Below are 22,209 nucleotides of genomic sequence, written 5' to 3' on the forward strand. Positions count from 1 at the left end.
AGACTCAGCAACACTATATTCTTAGAATGTAAGTAATCTTTCAGATTTTGGACATTTTTTAGTATTGATTCACATCTCATTCACGCGCCTCTAAAATAAGTAACTTTAATAATGGGTTTGAAGCCCGGCTTTGATTGCTGATAAAATTAATGTTCATAATCTAGAAAAGGGTTTCGTGGGTTTACATTACCCAACAATATAACGTTGTTTGTTAGAACAATTAAGTAATTTGGGTATCAAATGCAGAGAAGGAGGGTTCAGTAGTTTCATTTTTGATTCAAATTACAAGGAAACAAAAAATCCAGAATTTCCTCCTTGTTACGCGTCGTGGGGCATTTGTTGAATTTCCAAGCGAGTTGTAAATCCCTTATTCTTTTATCAAGCAGTTTAAGTAATGTGATTTACACACGAAAACGATGGTAGGGGTTTTATCTGAAGAGGCAACATCATATTTGTCATGGCGCTGGCACTTGTGATTTGCAACATATATTCTGGTCCTGATTAGTTTGGAATAAACGTCAATTACTGATAACTAAAAATGGTAGTTGCATTTGAAAGTTTCTCTCTGGCGACAATGTTTAGATATCGCCTACCGAAAGAGCACACGTTAACTTCACACATGGCTAAAGACAATAAATCAAAACATTAAGTAGAACTACAGTACTTATTTAAGAAGAAAAGACATACCAAGAAATAAGATTGCATAAGAAAATAGAAAAAATGTTGAACTTTTGAAATACTACCAACTAGTACTAATAATACTGCCAAAACAATATTTATCTCAAATACTTTACCACATCTGTCAATTGGTTTAAACCGTGCAGTGACCTTAATATACCATGTGGTGTTTGTATGCAATGTCGTTTATTTCCCTTGGAGTTCAGTATTTTTGTGATTTTACTTTTTACATTATTCAACGTATCTTTTATCATATTTGCTCTAAATTTATTTTTAAAACTTTATAAATTATAGAACTACTTTTATGTATAAACATGTTAGAGGATGCAATGCGGTAACAAGACACATGAAGGCGAAAAATGTAAACAACACCAAGACCCCATTGAATAGTAGGCGTGAACGTAGGTGCTCCGGAAATTGAATGCAATGTGGACCATATTTATACCACACTGGATTTGGTTGAAGCTGATTTTACCTGAAGGACATCAAAGTATTTAGTTTGTCACCCTTGGCGAATACTAAAAGTACTAGAGTCCGAGAAATTAAAGCAAAGAATGTAAAACACTGAATAGAAGTCAAATATACAAAAAGATAAAACCAGAGATACCATGCTAAAATTGTGTTTGCCAGGCGCGCTTGTTGTCTACAAAAGTATCATTTTGACCTATATATTGTATAAAACTACATGGCTTAATCAAAGTTCATAAAATGAAGATTTTGTTGTCTTATCTTTGGTGTTTGGCTATCATGGTCCGCTTAATAATTTTTACAGCATGGTCTATGATTGCATATTACTAAGTGTTTGTATCTTCTGATGACAACATGATTACTACAAGAAGGGGAGTTGTTATCATGGATATGAATCAGTTTTAGTTGGCTTATCTATTGGAATAACTATGTGTTAATTAATTTAAAAGCAAAGATACAAAAGGCAAAAGGCCAACAAAACAATAATCTTAGAGTATGTAACTCTAACAAAGGGGGACGAAAGATACCAAAGGGACAGTCAAACTCATAAATCTAAAACAAACTGACAACGCCATGGCTAAAAATAAAAAAAGACAAACAAAAAACACCACACATGACACAACATAGAAAACTAAAGAATAAACAACACAACAAAAAAAAAAAAAAAAATTTAATAACACAAAAAATCCGTATTGTCATGCCATTGAATTTGATGCGACTGTCGTACAAGTATGATGTTTAGCGCTATTTTACCAGGTTCAATCAACCATTTTCTACATTTGAAAGTGCCTATACCAAGTCAGGAATATGAAAGCTGTTGTCCATTCATTTGATTTTGCCATTTGATTAGGGACTTTCCGTTTTGAATTTTCCTCAAAGTTCAGTATTTTTGTGATTTTCTTTTTTTGCAATGTTTTCCGAGATTTTCGATGGTACAAAATTAACTCTATCGGAAATATCAGAAAATTTAATTGATGATTTCATCAGTAATCTGAGGAGCCTATGTGACTGAGTGGTCTAAGTAGTTCTACGACTGTAATCACTAGCCAGTCATCACTGAGGTTGTGAGTTCGAACCCCGCTCGTGCGGATGCACTCGGCCCAATCTTATTTGACTAGGATTGTCAGTTTTCCTATCCAAGGTCGGTGTTTTTCTCCGTGCTTCCTCCACCCACAAACACTTATTACCACGAAATATCCACAAAGTGGCGTTAAAACACCAACAATCAATTAATCTTCAGTATCATATCGGTAGATCAAAATAGCTATTTTAGTTAAAAAAATCTTTTGCTATCCTAAACGAAAGGGTGTCAATTTATTCTTTGGGATACTTATGACATTCCCAAGATAAAAACCAATTAAAAACGATGTTATTTATATAAAATAAGATCAATATAGTGTCCATTAAATGCGTTTCCCTCAGTTTTAGTTTGTTACCCCGATTTTGTTTTTTGTCCATGGATTTATGAGTTTTGAACAGCGGTATACTACTATTGCCTTTATTCATTATATTTTACATATATGACACGGGTAAAAGATGTTCTACCTGAGTAACTTTATAATTTGTCACGCAAGTAATTAATTAGTACTTTTCTAAATTTATGAAATTAATTTTGACACATATGGCAATATGCTGAAGTGGTAAATCGGTTGCATTGAAGATAAGCACAGTTTGTGTCGACAGAAATAGTATGATCTCCCTAAAGAGTCGTTTATGTTTCACAATATGGTCTTCTAACTTAATATAACTTAATTAAGGTCTCAAATTGTAAGATAAATGGTAACATAATGAATTAAAATCAAACTATTCTCGAAGAATAGAAACGTCAATATTAGCAGACAGTCCTTTGAGAGAACGTGAAATCACATCAGAAGATTTAATTATCATCCCCCACATATTTATCTCCATGCATCAAAAACTTTGTCTGCCAGTTCCACATAAAGAGGGTAAACTGAACAGAAAATTGTGCTTGATTACTGTATAGGAAATTCGATTTCACAATAGATACCCACGCACAAATTATTGGATAGAGGATGAAAGCGAGATTTTTCATTTAAATCATATTGTAAAAATAAATTGTAGACCGTTTACGAATAAGGTTGCACTGCCGCTTTGTTTTGTTTTTTATGAAATCTATTTTTTTTATAGAACTAACGAGACAATTCCATTTTGAATTTTTCAAAAGTTTCATAGGATCTTCGGATACTGTAAAGATACGGACTAATCTTTTTATGTTTTAGAACGTCATGATAATGATTATTTAGTCTTAATTTTGTAAACATAATTATTGTAAATACTTTATAGTTATAATTTTTATCCTAACTTTGTTAAATTTGTTATTTGTGTTGACTGAACTTTTTTCTTCAAATTTCATTGAAAAGTATATTTTGAAATATTGATGTGAAACTGCGAAATTGTTTTCGGTTGACAATGAAGTTGGTATACGATCAGATGCGATAATTTACCTATAAAAAAAAATAAATAAAGTAGATATCGAACTTCAAGGGAAACTCAAAACGGAACGTCAATTATAAAATGGCAAAATCAAATCTTAAACACATCATAAAAATGAAAACAAATGTCATATTTATGACTTGGTGCATGAATTTTCTCGTGTAGAAAATGATTTAAACCTGGTTTTATAGCTAGCTTATTTTCATTAAGGATATATATCATAATTAAGAAGTATGACGATGATTCTAATTTGTTGTTCTGTGATTAATGTAATTGGTTTCCCTTATCTTTTTAGTACGTCACAGGGATGTGTTAAAAATGTTTTGTTTCGTAATTTTGACACATAATCAACAAATATTTGAAAATACAAATACTATACAAACACAGACTATAACATGCATTGAAAAGATTACATATTGAAAAGATCTTACATTTATTTGACCTTGAAATTTTGACACAAGTTCAATGTTGGCGTGCACTCTTCTCTTGTGATATGCACTGAAAACGTACCTTCATGACTTACATTTTCGGGATGTTCTTGTTTGTTTGCATGTTTCATGTAAAAAGACCAAATTTGATAATTCAAGACTTTTCAATAGAATGTTGGGTTTTTAAGGAGGGATGTGGTTCTTTGTTTATACCTTGATGTAAAATTGAGAATGGAAATGGGGAATGTGTCAAAATGACAACAACCCAACCATAGAGCAGACAACAGCCGAAGGCCACCAATAGGTCTTCTACATCAATACTAATACTATGATACTAAACCCCTTACGTGAAGGATTGTGCCTGATGTTCATATGATGAAATCATAATCTTTCAGTCAGTTTAATTGAAGTCTGGAGCTGGCATGTCAGTTAACTGCTAGTAGTCTGTTGTTATTTATGTATTATTGTCATTTTGTTTATTTTCTTTGGTTACATCTTCTGACATCAGACTCGGACTTCTCTTGAACTGAATTTTAATGTGCGTATTGTTATGCTTTTACTTTTCTACACTGGTTAGAGGTATAGGGGGAGGGTTGAGATCTCACAAACATGTTTAACCCCGCCGCATTTTTTGCGCCTGTCCCAAGTCAGGAGCCTTTGTTAGTCTTGTATTATTTAAATTTTAGTTTCTTGTGTACAATTTGGAAATTAGTATGGCGTTCATTATCACTGAACTAGTATATATTTGTTTAGGGGCCAGCTGAAGGACGCCTCCGGGTGCGGGAATTTCTCGCTACATTGAAGACCTGTTGGTGACCTTCTGCTGTTGTGTTTTTTTATTTTGGTCGGGTTGTTGTCTCTTTGACACATTCCCCATTTCCATTCTCAATTTTATTTAAGACATATTGGACCAGATGGGAAATATATCATCAGTCAGAGATCAAAGTCAACATATAGATTCATTGACAAGTGCAAACTAACAGTTCTGTCAATACACTTCATATTATGTGAATTTAAGGCGTAATTACCATATAAGTAATTCGCCTACCAAAACCAATAACCATTACATTATGTTATAAAAAATATATATTTATATTCTTTAAGGGTTTTTTGAATTGTTCATCTGTCCAGACATTAGACGATTGACATGAAAATTGTAAATCGAAACCAATTAATCAGTCAATAACTGTCTATTGGATTTTTAAAACCTGACATTTTCATATAGGACAACATTATGTCGTAGTCTCAGATATATATGTTTCTGTCTACATCTTTATTTCTAGAGACCTTTTTCCTGTGACATTTTTTCCTACATTCAGTTAACCAAAACCAATATCTACCAAATGTATTACTTTTTGATGTCGTTATGGTTAGAATGATCGAACACATGTACCACAGCCAAAAAGGAAGACATTCTCTGCATAAAAGTAAAAGAAAAAATATATAACTCCAAGGAAAATTAAAAACGGAATGATCCTAAGAAAATAGCAAAATCAAAAGCTCACACTTCGAACGAACTGAAAACAGCTGTCTCATTCTTGACTAGTCTAAGGCATTTCCTTATGTAGAAAATTGTTCATTAACCTGGTTTTATAGCTAGCTAAATGTTTCTCTTGTATGGTACTCACAAGAAGCCATTTGACCACATGTATCAGGGCTATCTCTGCCAAATGTAGGCACCTTTTGACAAATAGTTAAAATGAACGAACCTAGAGACATGTCAACCACATGTACCACAGCCAAATATGTTCGTTACATGTTCCAGGTCCAACAAGGAGAACCATCTCTGCCACCTTTTTCATATGGTTAAAATGAGCTCAACACATCACATAGCATAAACATTTAAAAGAAAGTATGCAAAGCTTATTTTGAATAACGCTATGAATCTCGTTCAAACTAAGAATAACGTAGTGATCTTAACTGACACGAATACTTTCTTCAAAACACAATATACATACCATTTAAAATATTTTATAAATCCATCTGATATGAATATGACATGTTACGGTTAATTTCCATCTGTTAATATCATAATTTCATATTAGAGACTTTGTTGACACTGACATTTAAAATACTGAAGACATAATCTTCACATGTCAATTAACCTTATAGAAATATAAACCAAATTATCATGAAGGGGGTTCTTGTCAATAAATGAATCAATAAAGAAAACATTCTTTTCATTGATACAGCCAGACTCAGACAGAAATTAAAATGATAGTGTACATTCTTTATAATAGTTAATAGATAAAAAAATACTTGTTAAATTGCTTTGGGTTTCAATTCATATTTAAAGAATACAATACCGCCCCCTTGAGGTATATTATCGATGTCATTTGCTTATTTTTTCATGTTTCATTGTATTTTGAACAGTTTATTCTTCGTTAGAATAATGTCTATATTTTAACAAATAAAGATCAAATTAGTTGTTATGTAAAATATTGGAACAAATTATTATATTTTTAAGAAAGGAAAGACTCTGTTAATAGCACCAGACCTTTACGAATTTAGTTCGTTGTTGAAACCATAATAATGACCGATACTTAAAATAACATCTTTGTCTATATGACTTTGGAGGATAGTTGGCATTCATCGTCTTCGATTATGACATCACAAAATTCCAATTATCATGTAATTGTTAATGTCATGGCAAATACGACGGGTGCCACAGGAGAAGCAGAATATATATACCGGTTGGAGGAATGGAGATAAATCCCCGTTTTTCTGGGGTTTGTTTTGTTTTGTCTTGAGTTTTCTGTGTTCTATTTTTGTTGCTTGTTTTTTCGTCCTTTTTTTTATGATCATTATATTGTCTGTTTTTCTTAGATTTACATTTTTTAATAGTTCTCTTCGCAGTTCTTTTTGTATTCTGCGTGACGCTTATTTATGAAACTTATAGATATTAGATATTTCAATCAACTGTCTCGGACAAGTTCGAAATCAGTGCCGATCAAATATTTAGAAAAGAATTATACAACTTGGAAATATTAATGAATTGGTAATTGCAATGTATTTTCTCTCAAGCATTCATTTCTCTAAATGGTTGTAAAACGTTTTATGAAAAAATTATAGTTTAAAGAAAAAAATTAGAAGTTTTGTGTTTAGTTATTGCCCTTGCATGGATAAGATATGTGCAACACGTGGGATATATAAACTGTGTTTTTTTAATATTTATACTTTAAATTATAAACCTAAACTCGTCAAAGTCGACATTTACATTGGAAAATAACAAAATTGCTCGTGCATTGGTCAACGTTTCCTCATTTATTTAACAGGGGAAAATGACTACCCCCTCCTACAACGAAATGAACCAACCATAACAAAAACAGTTGTCATAACTAAATCAATGTCAATCAAATTAAATTAGGATTTGGTTTAATGGGCCACTACGGTCATCTCCGTACTTCTCCCATCCACAGGTAAACACCATTTTATAAAGGAATGCCTGTTCTGATGTGCCCGATGTATAAATATACATACACATACAGTTGTTAGAGGGCACCATTACCACATTCTCAGTTCTTGCAATATCTATACTTTTTGGTTCCCTAAGTGGTCCTTTATAAAGACAAAATTTCAAACCCTATCCAAAATACCTTCTTTACCAGCGACTCTTCTTCCCTACTACTCTCTATGGACAACATACTTCAAGGATTCATTGATAATTTGTTATCATCCTAACAATGCTCAAAATATTTGCCAGTGGACATTTACATACAACAATCTATCAATGTGCATGTTTAATGGGCTTTTACTTCGTTGTAAAGGGTTCAGCTAGCTATAAAACCAGGTTCGATCCACCATTTTTTACATAAGAAAATGCCTGTACAAAGCCAGGAATATGACAGTAGTTATCCATTCGTTTGATGTGTTTGAGCTTTTGATTTTGCCATTTGATTAGGGACTTTCCGTTTTGTATTTTCATCGGAGGTCAATATTTTGGTGATTTGACTTTTTTCATTGCAAATTGGTTGGTCAAGACGAATAATTGTAAGGCGGTACGGTCATTATAGAGTCCTATATACCAATCGACTGAAGACGAGGTACATAATAGTCGCAATTACTTTTTAAAAAAATCTAATAATTATTCTTCGGTATATTAATTGAAAACAAAAATCACTTCTAGAAATAGTCACAATCGCTTGGTACGAATAAGGTATAGGGATTTACATAGTTTGCATGTATCGTTCTAATTGCCTCTTTGCATATGTCTTACTAAATAAGTGAGATAGCAAGGGTGAGGTTGGGTCCATTTATTTCGTAACCTAACGTTTGAACGTGAACAGTTGATATTTTTAAACGATAGAAGGGAGATAAGCGTTGAGTTATACGTTTAAATTCGGAAGAGTATTGATTGAAATTTAGTTATCATTTCTTGAATGCATACGCAAAAAAATACTAATTTCCTTAATGAAGTCGAATTGACCAATTATGTCGGTTTGCTTACTCTTTGTCAGAAAAATGACATACCGATTATTAAAAAAATGATTTCATATGTTTATGACTTAGCAATATTTGCACGGAACTTGTGTTTACGTTTGCATAAGTTCATGTTCATCGTCGGTGTCACAAATGCTGACTAGAGATAAAGATATTGTTTGTTTCCAGAACTTCTTAATTATTTAACATCGAATTTTGGCTTTTAAATTTTAAAATGAAAATAGACTGCTATTTTCAACTCATCTATATATTACAATTTGCCCATGTGACCAAAACGTCGGATCACCTTCTAGATTTTTGTTATCGATACATACAGATAAAATTGAAGATAAACGGGACAATAATATAACCTAGTTATTTCATGATAATATTAAAATAATACATTTAATAATAAAATCTCACACGTTGTGCATAATGAAATGGACGTGCAGTTGTTACATGACTGCACAAAACCTAAGCTTTACCGTAGCCGTTGGTATGTGTTGAGTTGCCTTTCGTTATTGTCCTGCATACAGAACGTTATATGGGTGGGGTATGGACCCGTGGCACAATCAGCTAAAGCTGTCTTTCAGTGGTCGGACAGTATGATTGATATGTTAGTTAACTTTGGGAACATATCATGTATAATTTGTATACTTCCAGCTTCATGGATGTTAGATCTAAAAGGTTAGTTTACAGAAAGTTTTGTAATTTTTTAATGCCATGCTAATTTACTTTTTTTCCAATCTGATATGGCAAATTAATGATTTGATATAAAACTAATTATCAATTTGCATACTGTTCAATATGTTTTTGGTTTTTTATAATTTGCGTTCCATTCTTTAAGAACATGTCTATGTTCATTTTGTAACAGTTCAATGATTTGACTTTATTTTAATGAAAAATACTTTCTTACTTATAAATTAGCAGTTTTAGAAATATATTATATATTGTCAGTCCTTAATCACCAACACAAAAAGGTTTTATATGTATAAAATATCGTAAATACCGAACTTCAAGAAAAATCCTAAACGGAAAGTCTCCTATCCAATGACAAAATCAATTCTCAAATACATCATAAAAAAAGCCGAGATACAAAGAAAATTCTCAACGGAATGTCCTTTAGCAAATGGCAAAATCAAAAGCTCCAACGAATGGATCACACATGTCATATTCTTGACTTGTTACAGGCATTCCCTTATGTTAAAAAAATGGTTTTATAGCTAGCTACTTAGATGCGGTTGGAAAATAAACAGAATAATTATTCTATCAACCAATACACAGCACGTAAATTTGATTCTAATAAATCTATTAACCAATACGCAGCACGTAATTTTGATTCTGATATATCGTTTAAGAATAATTGTTTGTTTTATTCTTCTTCTTATGAGAAAACTTCTTCGACATTTATATCAAATCACAACAATGAACTAAAAAAAACCAGCTTTAAAATATTTGAAATGTGTTTTTTATATTGAGAATAGAAATTGACAGATGTCTTTGCATACATCTATCAAACTATACAATTAAACAAATATTTGTTCATTCTAGATCTATAATTGGGTTACTGTTCACTTTCGAAGTCGCCGGTTATCCCACTTTGAATGCTTGCAGAAATTTTTATTGTGAATGCCTAATAACATTCATGATTTTACCTTTTCACATCACTCTAGTTATGATGATTTATTCAACCTTTGTTCAACCAATTCCACTACTGGTGGACGTTTCTTCCATAAGGGTTACTTTGTAATGATTTTTTTTTGTAAAACAAAATCACAAAAATACTGAGCTCTGAGGAAAATTCAAAACGAAATGTCCCTAATCAAGGGCAAAATCGAAAGTTCAAACACATCAAACGAATGAATAACAACTGTCATATTTCTGACTTGGTACAGGCATTTTCTAATGTAGAAAATGGGGGATCGAATCTGGTTTTCTAGTTAGCTAAACCTCCAACTTGTAGGACAGTCGCATGAAATTCCATCATAATGACAACAATGTGTGAACAAAACAAACAGACATAATAGGTAAAAATGTCAAAAGTACAGCAGTCAACATTCTGTAATAATCTTAATCACAAAAGAAAAAAAAAACAAATATGTAAAAAAGAAGCACATATTGGCATAAAGACTACTAATTAAATTTAAAGACAAGAATACTCAAATTTACCATAGTACAATAACACAATGACAGGATGTATAAGTACATAAAATATCATTGATATGTTAATTTACTGTTTATAAAATGTTGAATTATTCGAAACATTACTGTTCTTCAACCACAAGGCAAAAAATGCCTCAGTTGTTTTTAGCACAAAAAGAAGATATTCCAGGTAAAAATGTGTAATCTGTTCAATAGCATATGATTTATCTGATGTTTATGAAATCATAACTTTGTTTTTCATTCGTAATCAATTTTTAATGTTTTACTGTTGTAAACAGGCCTGAGAACGTCAATGATGTGGGCAACGTTTCTAATCGCTGTAGGATCAGGATGTAGATGTTTATCATCGGAACCGTCTACTGCCACGTGGTAAGACTATATATAAGTTTAGACTTACTTCAACAGGGGCGAAAGAAAAGAAGTACGCATCACTTTCTGCTTTTTATTTGATGTCCTCAATCTAAATAAATCAATGTTTATATTTCGACTTACATCCTGAAATTAACAATGGCGGTCGGTTAAAACCAATACTTTAAAACGAAAGCTCCCCCATTGTGAAATCTTTTTTTCTATGAAGCCTTATTCCAGCAGCGACTGTATAAGTGATATATATCTCTAAGTTGATATGATATTCCAGGGCTTCATTTCCTTGATTGAGTATTACTGCTCACAAGGAAGCTATCAAACCAAGAGTTCCAAGTGTTGAAATTGATATCCCTTATAAATTTTACTATGAGGTGGTTGATCGTTATGAAATATCTGTTTGACAGATGACGACAGATGTGTTCCAATAGTCATAACCACAGTCCAGTCATCTTTTCCCGGAATATGATCTACCGAATAGACTTATCATCAGATGAGTACTTACATAAGCAACACGACAGGTGCCACATATGTAGCAGGATCTGTTTATCCCTTATGAGCAACTAAGACCACCCCTATGGTTTTGGTGGGATTCATGCTGCTCAGTCTTAGTTTTATTTGTTGTGCTTTGTAAACTGTTGTTAGTCTTTTTGTATTTTATATGTTTTGGCCGTGGCGTGATCGTGTGCTTTCGACTTTGAGTTTGAATATGTCTTTGGTATCTTTTGTCCCTGTTTTTCTTCGTTTTGAAACAGCCATGAAGTACACATCCAATAGATCTAGTGTACATAAGTCATTAACAGTCTGAGAAAAAATATGTTTTATGTAATGTCAAAATATATACATTGCAGTTGATGTGTTTCGATTTTAGTTTGTAATCCGGAATTGTTTTCTCTCAATCGATTTGTGACTGTTGAACAGAGGTATACTACTGTTGCCTTTATTTATCAATAAATATTCAAGTATTGCAACATTTAACCTGTATTCCTCGTCATGTAAATTTTAACAATTATATCTTCTGCAACAATAAAATTTCAACTTATTTCACTAGGTTGGTTTCGATTGGCCAGACTGTAAATGGAGTCAGCGGAACTGTAGCGTTTGCAGGTCCTTCTTTATTATCAGAGACCTGGTTCCCGCCTAACGAAAGAGCTACGGCAACGGCTATATCATTACTGTTTACCTCTGTTGGGGGTGCAGTGGCCTTTATTATAGGTATTTATAAGTAATTGCAATCAATTTTCTTCAAAAATAAACAGTTTTGAATATGCAATGAGACTATTTGAAAAGAGGGACGAAAGATACCAAAGGGACAGTCAAACTCATAAATCTAAAACAAACTGACAACGCCATGGCTAAAAATGAAAAAAGACAAACAAACAACAGCACACATGACACAACATAGAAAACTAAATAATAAACAACACGAACCCCACCAAAAATCTAGTGGTGACCTCAGGTGCTCCGGAAGGGTAAGCAGATCCTGCTCCACATGTGGCACCCGTCGTGTTACTTATGTGATAACAAATCCGGTAAATAGTCTAATTCGGTAGGTCACATTCATGAAAGGAAAGAGGATTGTTGACGTAAGGAACATATCCGATATCATTTGTGAAAGTTTGATACTATTTTGGTTTCCTTTTATAAAAACTAATGACATATTAATATTGTTAAATCTTAGTTATATCCCAACATAATGCATATCCTTATGCAAAATAATAGTTGTAAAACATAAGACACCTTATTGCAATTTAAATTTTATTTATTCGCTTTAACTATAAATCATTTGTTATATAAAGTGTTCTAAAGTCATACATAATCATACTAGTACTTAGGAACTAAAACAATTCTTTTAAGTTATTATAAAAAAGCAGATGTGGTATGATTGCCAATGAGACAACTCTCAACAAAAGACGAAAATGACACAGAAATTAACAACTGTAGGTCACCGTACGGCCTCCATAAATGAGCAAAGCACATACCGCATAGTCAGCTATAAATTAAAAGTCCCCGAAATGACAATGTAAAACAGTTCAAACGAGAAGACTAACGGCCTTATTTATTTTAAAAAATGAACGAAAAACAAATATGTAACCCATAAACAAACGACAACCACTGAATTACAGGCTCCCGACTTGGACAGGCACATACATACATAATGTAACGGGGTTAAACATGTTAGCGGGATCCCAGCCCTCCCCCTAACCAGAGACAGTAGTATAACAGTACAACATAAGAAGTTCATATAATTAGTTATCAAAGGTACTAGGATGATAATTAAATACACCATAAGCGCGTTTTGTCTACATAAGACTAATCTAAACCTTTAAGATTAGGGTGGGGATTTGTAAACAATTTTATTTCATTAATATCAAATATACGATTCTCGTTTTAACTTATTTACAGTTAAAAAATAATACTAGAAGTAGTTTTGTCCATTTCAGGTCCACAAGTTGTATCGGAACCTAAGTATATTAACTGTACAAGGTAACTTTGTTTAAATTTTATCTTGAATTTACATCCAAGTATATATATTGATGTACTTAAATATCAAACTTATTCTTTCAATGAACAAAAACTAAATTTTGCTGAATTTTCTTGCCACTTTCTTACCAATTCACAATATGACTGAAATAAGTCATTTAAATTTTAAATCCAGTACAATAATTTTATTTGTAGAAATATCAGCACTTGTTATTCAGCTAATTCTACATTATTGTCAAGTGAGTATTTTTATATCATCCACTTAAAGGATCCATAAAATGGTTCACAGGCTGTCTAGAAAACGGTTGAAAAATCGTATCCTTTACCATGAATATACAATTGTCAAGAAAAAAAAAGACCAAAAACACAGACAACAATGACAAAACTACTAATACCACGAAACGCGAACACTCTACCACCTCAAAAATAAAAGGGGATAACAACATAGGCACTCGAAGAGTGAATCTCCTTAACTATTTCTAAAGGAGTTATTCTGTTTATAGATTGCAATAACTCTTTGTATTACATTTTCATCAAAGGTATTGGTATGTCAAAGGCCAGCCCATTAATATGCAGTTCGGGAAAAATTGGAAGACTGTACCATTCCAACTTCATTTGTAATGACCATTAAAGGCACTGGAAATTTAAAAAATGCAAATTATGATTTGGTTTCCAACATTTATGGTTTCATCTAAGCTATTTTTCATCAATGAAGACAAGATTTTTTGTCTGAACTTCTTTAATATTATAAAAGTTTAATACATATTTCTTTCAATCATATCACATTTTGATCGATACGAGCATTGCTTTTGGACAATTAACGCATATGAGAAGTACTTTCATTCAGATCTGGCTACACTCCGAGATGAAATAATGCTGCTGAATTACATAGGTATGTTTAACTCTGCAGATACATTTCTGCATTTTACTGTCTACCAATTTATTGTTGGAAAGCTAAAATAAATATATATAAAAACAGATATTATCAAATATGAAGTGGCTCTAACTCAGTTGACTTCATAATTGATAATAAAACTTAACAATAGCGGGTGGCAAAATGGTGCAGAAACCTTTAATAAAAACTTGGTCCCGCCTAATTTTTGTATAGGGGTTTGTGTTCTTTTTCTTTTTTCTTTTTTTTTTTTTTTTTTTTGTTTATGCAAAGAAAAAATTGTTTCTCCATAGGAAGCTGTCGGAAAAAGTAAAAAGAAGACATCGTATATTGTGTACGATTCTTCATAATCTTTACAAGTTTTGTTGCTTTCTGTATGACAAAAACAAAAAGTGTATTAGTATATCTAGAATAGTTTTTGGCTTTATAAATATTTTGATATGAGCGTCACTGATGAGTCTTATGTAGACGAAACGCGCGTCTGGCGTACTAAATTATAATCATGGTACCTTTGATAACTATTTACACCACTGGGTCGATGCCACTGCTGGTGGACGTTTCGTCCCCGAGAGTATCACCAGCACAGTAGTCAACACTTCGGTGTTGACATGAATATCAATAATGTGGTCATTTTTATAAATTTCCTGTTTACAAAACTTTGAATTTTTCGAAAAACTAAGGATTTTCTTATCCCAGGCATAGATTACCTTAGCCGTATTTGGCACAACTTTTTGGAATTTTGGATCCTAAATGCTCTTCAACTTTGTACTAGTTTGGCTTTATAAATATTTTGATATGAGCGTCACTGATGAGTCTTATGTAGACGAAACGCGCGTCTGGCGTACTAAATTATAATCCTGGAACCTTTGATAACTATTTACACCACTGGGTCGATGCCACTGCTGGTGGACGTTTCGTCCCCGAGGGTATCACCAGCACAGTAGTCAACACTTCGGTGTTGACATGAATATCAATAATGTGGTCATTTTTATAAATTTCCTGTTTACAAAACTTTGAATTTTTCGAAAAACTAAGGATTTTCTTATCCCAGGCATAGATTACCTTAGACGTATTTGGCACAACTTTTTGGAATTTTGGATCCTAAATGCTCTTCATTTTTGTACTAGTTTGGCTTTATAAATATTTTTATATGAGCGTCACTGATGAGTCTTATGTAGACGAAACGCGCGTCTGGCGTACTAAATTATAATCCTGGTACCTTTGATAACTATTTACACCACTGGGTCGATGCCACATAAATAAATAAGTTGAATATGTCTTTAAAACATTGATCTTGCTTACACAGGAAAAAATTACCAAATGGATTGGATATGGTACATTAAAAACTACCCAAAAAGTGATTTATAGTTAGACATGTACAATACAGTGAAACCTGACTAAACCGAATTTTTTCGGGACTTGAGATTTTGTTCGGTTTTGGCAGGTATTCGGTTTCATCAGGTTCACAATGCATAAAATGTGGTATGATTGGTCTTCAGAACAAGTTTGGATTAGACAGGTTTCCGGTTTATTCAGGGTTCGGTTTAATCAGGTTTCACTGTATATATTTCTAATCTGCATGTTTGAATTTTAAGTTTTTTACTTGAATTTAAACATGAACTCTTTTGGCTTTACTAGAATTAAACATATTTTATTTACTTAACAAATGCATTCATAAAAATATCAAACGTTTAATTACGTAAAAAAGAACATAACATATCTTGAAAAACGATATTTCAATTCATGTATAAGATACATGAAATTAAAACAGTGAGTATAAAAAACTAACCTAACTAACGAATTGTCTATAATATAAATACAATGTGAATTTATGTTAAGTATCATTTTTAATTTGTATTTCATTTAAAATATGATTTGAATTCAGAATTTGGAGTGGCAGCTTTATTGATGATAACTGTATTCATATATTTCCCTAACGCGCCTCCAACACCACCTAGTGAAACGGCTGGTATGAGGCGAACAGATTTTAAAGCAGGCACCAAAAAACTCTTCAAGTAAGCGAGAGAAAAAAAGTTAAAAACACATTTGTCATTATTGCTCAGATTTTGTTATCAAAAGACCAATCCGCTGATGTGTTGGTGAAAAGACATCCTCGCGTCTTATCTTTTCATGATAGATTTCAAGCACCATCTTCATGGCCAGAACAGGAACACCCTATATCATGTACTGTCCAGAACAAACTACAAAATTTAATTGCCAGAAAAGTACTGTAAATGAAATTTCCAGATGTGTGTGTGTGTGTGTGTGTGTGTGTGTGTGTGTGTTCTTTTTTGTTTGAATTATATGTATTATTATATTCCTTTGTTTATTTAAGGATGTTGAAATTTTGGCTATTATATTTCTTTGTTTATTTTAGGATGTTGAAATTTTGGCACATTGCTTTTATGTTTGCCATTCCTTCTGGAGTCTATGGTTCCTGGGGGTCGGTGTTAGATGTAAACTTGAAACCTTTTGGAATCTCACAGGTAGGTGATGGCAATCAAAATGCCTTCAAACGTTGTAGTATGTTATAAATTGTTTTAGAGTCTAGAATACCGATTTGTTCCTGTTGTTCCTTTGTTTTCCTCTGATAGTTGATGTGTTTCCCTTGGTTTTAGTCTGTAGCCCGGATTTGTTTTCTCTCAATCGATTCATGATTTTTGCACACCGGTATTCTACAGTTGCCTTTATTTATCCTTTTTTTTTATGGTGAAAGTTAAACAAAAATCAGATTAAAATCGCACCCGTGATACCTGCGAAAGGTCTCTCATGAATGATCACAACAACTTTTTAGATCATTGAAGTAGAAGAATGTGACCATGAAAATATATAATTTGTTGTCAATGTGTTTGCAATTATTATATATAAGTTATGCGAAACACTCTTTTATGTTAAGAGATGTCTAACGAAAATCTTAGTCAACATGTTCTTCTTATATCTGATAGAAAGAAGCTGGTTGGCTAGACTTTTATGGAAGCATTGGCGGGACAATATTTGGAATTCTTCTTTCAAGGTACAGTAAATTAAAAGGAATCACAATAAGTATTTTGGTGCTGGCAAATGAAATATATAAATCTTATATATCGATGACAGGATCGTGTTCTAGAAAGTAAAAATAGTGTCTTTCAGTTGAAAACAAAACTATACGTCAAAGGGGATGATTTCAGCTTCCCACTTGTGAATTTTCCATTTCTATGTAGTATCATTTCAGCGGTGCCTGCTTATGGAGTATTTATCTCCCAATTGGTGCGTTATTCCCGGGGTTGTTTTTTCTTTCATTATTTCCTTGAAAGGGAGTTGCTACTCACAAGGAAGCTATTAAACCAAGAGTTCCAAATAGTGAAGTTGGAATCATCCCTTTGTAAATTCTACGGACGCCATCACAAGTTGGTTGTCCGTTATGGAATATCCGTAAGTATAAAGTTGAAGAGCATTGAGGACCCAAAACTCCAAAAAGTTGTGCCAAATATAAGGGAACAGCCCATTGTATAAGGGAACAGTCGATTAACTTTGAGGGGTTTAACAATGTTTTTTTTTATAAATGTGAGAATCAAAACATATAATAAGCATAAACAATACAGCCAAATCTGTTTGATGTCAACTAAATGTATTTAAATTATTTAAGTCATGATAGTACGAACATACATGTACCAACGACAAAGATGAATAGTTCCTGCGTGTACTGATGTCAATATACTTGTACAAGCGACAATGGTTCGTTTGATCTTAGATTCCGATTGTCTATCTAGCTAAATATATCATCTTCCAGAAAACCCTAAAGTTACGAATTTGTATTGGTGTCGACTTCTGCAGACTTTCAGTAAATTACTGTATAATATTACATAGAACTGTAGTTATATTTTTTAATCTATCAAAAAGTTTTAATAATTTATTAAAATAGGTGCGAAGTACTAGAGGAACATTCAAACTCGAAAATAAACAGACACCGCCTTGGCTACAAAAAAAAGAACATCAAACAAACAATAGTACACAAAACACAACATAGAAACCTAAAGACTGATCAACACGAATCCCATCAAAAACGAGGGTTCTCGTATAAGTACAAACCCGGTAACAATTCTTATTCGGTAGGTCACATTTGGGGTAAGGAGAAGGAACTGTAGTGACTGCTACTTATTAAATTTGTTATTGAAAACATTTCAGATTTTCGGACATTTTTATGAAAAGAATAAAGTCCTTCCTTGTTGTAGTGTATTCTGTGGCAGCACTATTCTTTGTCATCTTTACGCTAATGTGTACGAAAATCATACATTCTCATACAGGTGAGTACGGACTTTATACCCAGTCAGTTACTTTTGCAATATGGATTTCTTTTACACATTCCCAGTGTACATTATATTTTATTTTATTTTTAGCTCACCTGGCCCAAAGGGCCAAGTGAGCTTTTCTCATCACTTGGCGTCTGTCGTCGTCCGTCGTCGTTAACTTTTACAAAAATCTTCTCCTCTGAAACTACTGGGCTAAATTTAACCAAACTTGGCCACAATCATCATTGGGATATCTAGTTTAAAAAATGTATCCGGTGACACGGCCAACGAACAAATGGCCGCCATGGCTAAAAATAGAACATAGGGGTAAAATGAAGATTTTGGCTTATAACTCTGAAACGAAAGCATTTAGAGCAAATCTGCCTGGGTAAAATTGTTCATCAAGGCAAGATCCATCTGCCTTAAAATTTTCAGATGAATTGCACAACTGGTTGTTGGGTTGCTGCCACCCAATTGGTAATTTTTAAGGAAATTTTGCCGTTTTGGTTATTATCTTGAATACTATCATAGATAGAGATAATCTGTAAACAGCAATAATGTTCAGCAAGGTAAGATCTACAAATAAGTCAACATGACCAAAATGGTCATTTGACCCCTTATGAAGCTATTGCCCTTAATAGCCAATTTTTAACAATTTTCATTAATTTAGTAATTTTTTGTAATTATTACAATATATTTTCCTCTGTCTGTAACTAAATGGCGAAGTTTATTACAGATAGAGAAAATTGTAAGTAGCAAGAATGTTCAGTAAAGTAAGATCTACAAACAAATCACCATCACCAAAACACAATTTTGTCATGAATCCATCTATGTCCTTTGTTTAATATGCACATATACCAAGGTGAGCGACACATGCCCTTAAGAGCCTCTAGTTTGTTTATTTGGGTGGTTTTTTTTAATGCAGTGTTATTTATAAAAAAAAATCCTTTTTATCTTATAACATTAATTTGTAGGAGTTCTTTATTTCACTTGTATTGGAGGAAGTATATTAGTGGGCGGAGCAATGCCGCTATTTTTCGAACTGAGCTGTGAGACAACATATCCAATAGGGGAAGGTGTTACGACTGGTCTCATGACACTAGCATTAAATTTAACTGGAAGCATGTTTTTACTTCTCTCATTAATTCCAAACATTGGTAAGTATCTTAAATATTGTCATTTAATTGTACTTCACCGAAACATATATCGAAACATTATTTTTTCTCTCTGATAAATCATGAATTGAACGCAAGCTGTAGCGTTGACACGATCGCTACATTTATTTTGTTTTATTAATTTGCAGCTGCTAAACCTTTAAAAACAAGCTGACCATTTAAGCTGGTTTGTCGTCTCATTGATATTTTTATCGCATCTATATTTATTTTGGAGGCAGAAATGCGGTATTAGTTAAAAAAATATTCGCATCAGTACCTAAGCGATACCTTAAAGGAAATATAGAATGAAATTCAAAACAGTGTGGCTGTGGCCATTGATTGACACATTAAATTCATCCATTGACTGGGACAATTTACGTGAACGTTTGTCTGTAACGACCACTGTTCACGACGTATCTACGATAGACATTTAAACTGTGGGGTCACCAAAGGTTTCTTAACGCCTTTAATTATAAAATAATTCGAAAAATTAATCAGGAATAACCTTTATGTTTTGATTTATATACTTGATATAAATCAAAACATCGCGTTATTTCTGATTAATTTTTCGAATTACTTTATTAAGGTGTTGAGAACCTTTGGTGACCCCATAGTTTAAGTGTCTTTAAAAAGTACATAGTGAGAAGTGGTCGTTACATACAAACGTTCACCTAAATTGTCCCAGTCAATGGATGAATTAATGTGTCAATCAATGGCCACAGCCACACTGTTTTGAATTTCATTCTATAAAGGCTATATTACATTATCTTTCAATTTGGCGAACTTTTTTTTTTATTAGATGAATATAAAAAATAAGATGTGGTATGATTGCCAATGAGACAACTGTTCATAAGAGACCAAAATGACACAGACATTAACAACTATATATGACCGTACGGCCTTCAACAATGAGCAAAGCCCATACCGCATAGTCAGCTATAAAAGGCCCAATATGACAATGTAAAACAATTCAAACGAGAAAACTAACGGCCTAATTTATATTAAAAAAAATGAAGATCATTACGAAAACTTCATTGTTTAGAATTTTTATAACAAATGCTTCATCTAAAGAATTCTATCAGAACTTATTTCAATTCCCTATTGTCAATAACAAAACAAAGAGGGTAAAGCTAAGAAAAAATGACAGAACGATATATTCAAGACAACGACCAACAATGAAATAAAACGCACATATATTCAATGAATATTGGTGTTCAATGTTTGTTTTTTTTAGTTTTTTTTAGTTTTTTCAACTTGAAAGAACTTAGTTTTATGTTTTAATTCTACTGAATTTAGTCAAAAACGGACTGACCTGATACTGCATGAAAAACACATCAACATCTTTTTCTATTTTGAGTTTTTATTGTGCACGCTGGTTTCAGCATTGTGTATTGCTGAAATGTGCACTCTAAACCAGTTTAATCTTTTTTTAGAAAGAGCGTTTCCAGTGTTGTCCAACGTGTTTTGACATTTTTGTGTACCATTTTCATCCGATGTTCCTTAGTCTGTACTGTATCATTTGTTATTTTATTTATAAATTTTTATTTCAATTTTAGGATCAATATGGCCAAACTGGACATTGATAGGCTGCATAGTTATTACAGTACCAATGTTGATAGCATTCAAAGCTGATTACAAACGAATAGATGTTGATGTTGATAATAAACCGGATTGATACTTTTTTATTATAATTGTGTTTGCTTAATATGTTTTCTTAGAGTGTGGACACTTAAGAAAGCATTAAGTTTGATAATTGTAAAGTTTTCTGATTCTTTGTGCTTAAAAGTAGCTAATTTATAGGAGTTCTTTATTTCACTTGTATTGAACTTTCTATTTCTATGTAGCAACATTCCAGCAGCACCTGCATATTACGGAGTATATATTTCCCTATTGATACGATATTCCCGGGCTTGTATTTCCTATCATGATTTCCTTGATAGAGAATTGCTGCTCACAAGGAAGATATTAAACCAAGAGTTCCAAATGGTTAAGTTGAAATTGTACCTTCGTAAATTTTACGGACGCCATCACAAGTTGGTTGACCGTTATAGAATAACCGTTTCACAGATGATATCGGATATGTCGTAACTACAATACCCTTCCCTTTTCACGAATGTGACCTACCGAATGTAGACTATTTACCGGATTTGTAATAACTTAAGCAACACGACGGCTGCCATATGTGGAACAGGATCTGCTTACCCTTCCGGAGCACCTGAGATCACCCCTAGTTTTTGATGGGGTTCGCGTTGCTTAGTCTTTAGTTTTCTATGTTGTGTCTTCTGTACTATTATTTGTCTGTTTGTCTTCTTATTTTTAGCCATGGGCATTGACGTTGTCAGATTATTTTCAATCTATGAGTTTGACTGTCCCTCTTTTATAAATTAATTAAGGTAAAGTATACGTAATTGGGTAGTTTCGTTTTTTAAAACTCGTTC

The 22,209-nt window shown here is 32.7% G+C and overlaps 1 protein-coding gene across 1 annotated transcript; it reads left to right on the top strand.

Moving 5' to 3' along the window:
- The first annotated feature begins 8,854 nt into the window (after window positions 1-8,854).
- On the top strand, window positions 8,855-21,453 carry LOC139487671 (solute carrier family 49 member 4 homolog). The gene is made up of 12 exons (XM_071272629.1): window positions 8,855-9,134; window positions 10,889-10,979; window positions 12,025-12,188; window positions 13,418-13,460; window positions 13,653-13,696; window positions 14,305-14,349; window positions 16,235-16,364; window positions 16,727-16,835; window positions 17,295-17,362; window positions 18,514-18,632; window positions 19,592-19,774; window positions 21,328-21,453. Exons 1-12 carry the CDS (start codon window positions 8,888-8,890, stop codon window positions 21,444-21,446), a joined length of 1,362 nt encoding a protein of 453 aa, XP_071128730.1. The 5' UTR covers window positions 8,855-8,887; the 3' UTR covers window positions 21,447-21,453.
- Window positions 21,454-22,209: the final 756 nt, after the last annotated feature.

The sequence above is a fragment of the Mytilus edulis genome, chromosome 9 (genome assembly GCF_963676685.1).
Source record: "Mytilus edulis chromosome 9, xbMytEdul2.2, whole genome shotgun sequence".
NCBI lineage: Eukaryota > Metazoa > Mollusca > Bivalvia > Mytilida > Mytilidae > Mytilus > Mytilus edulis.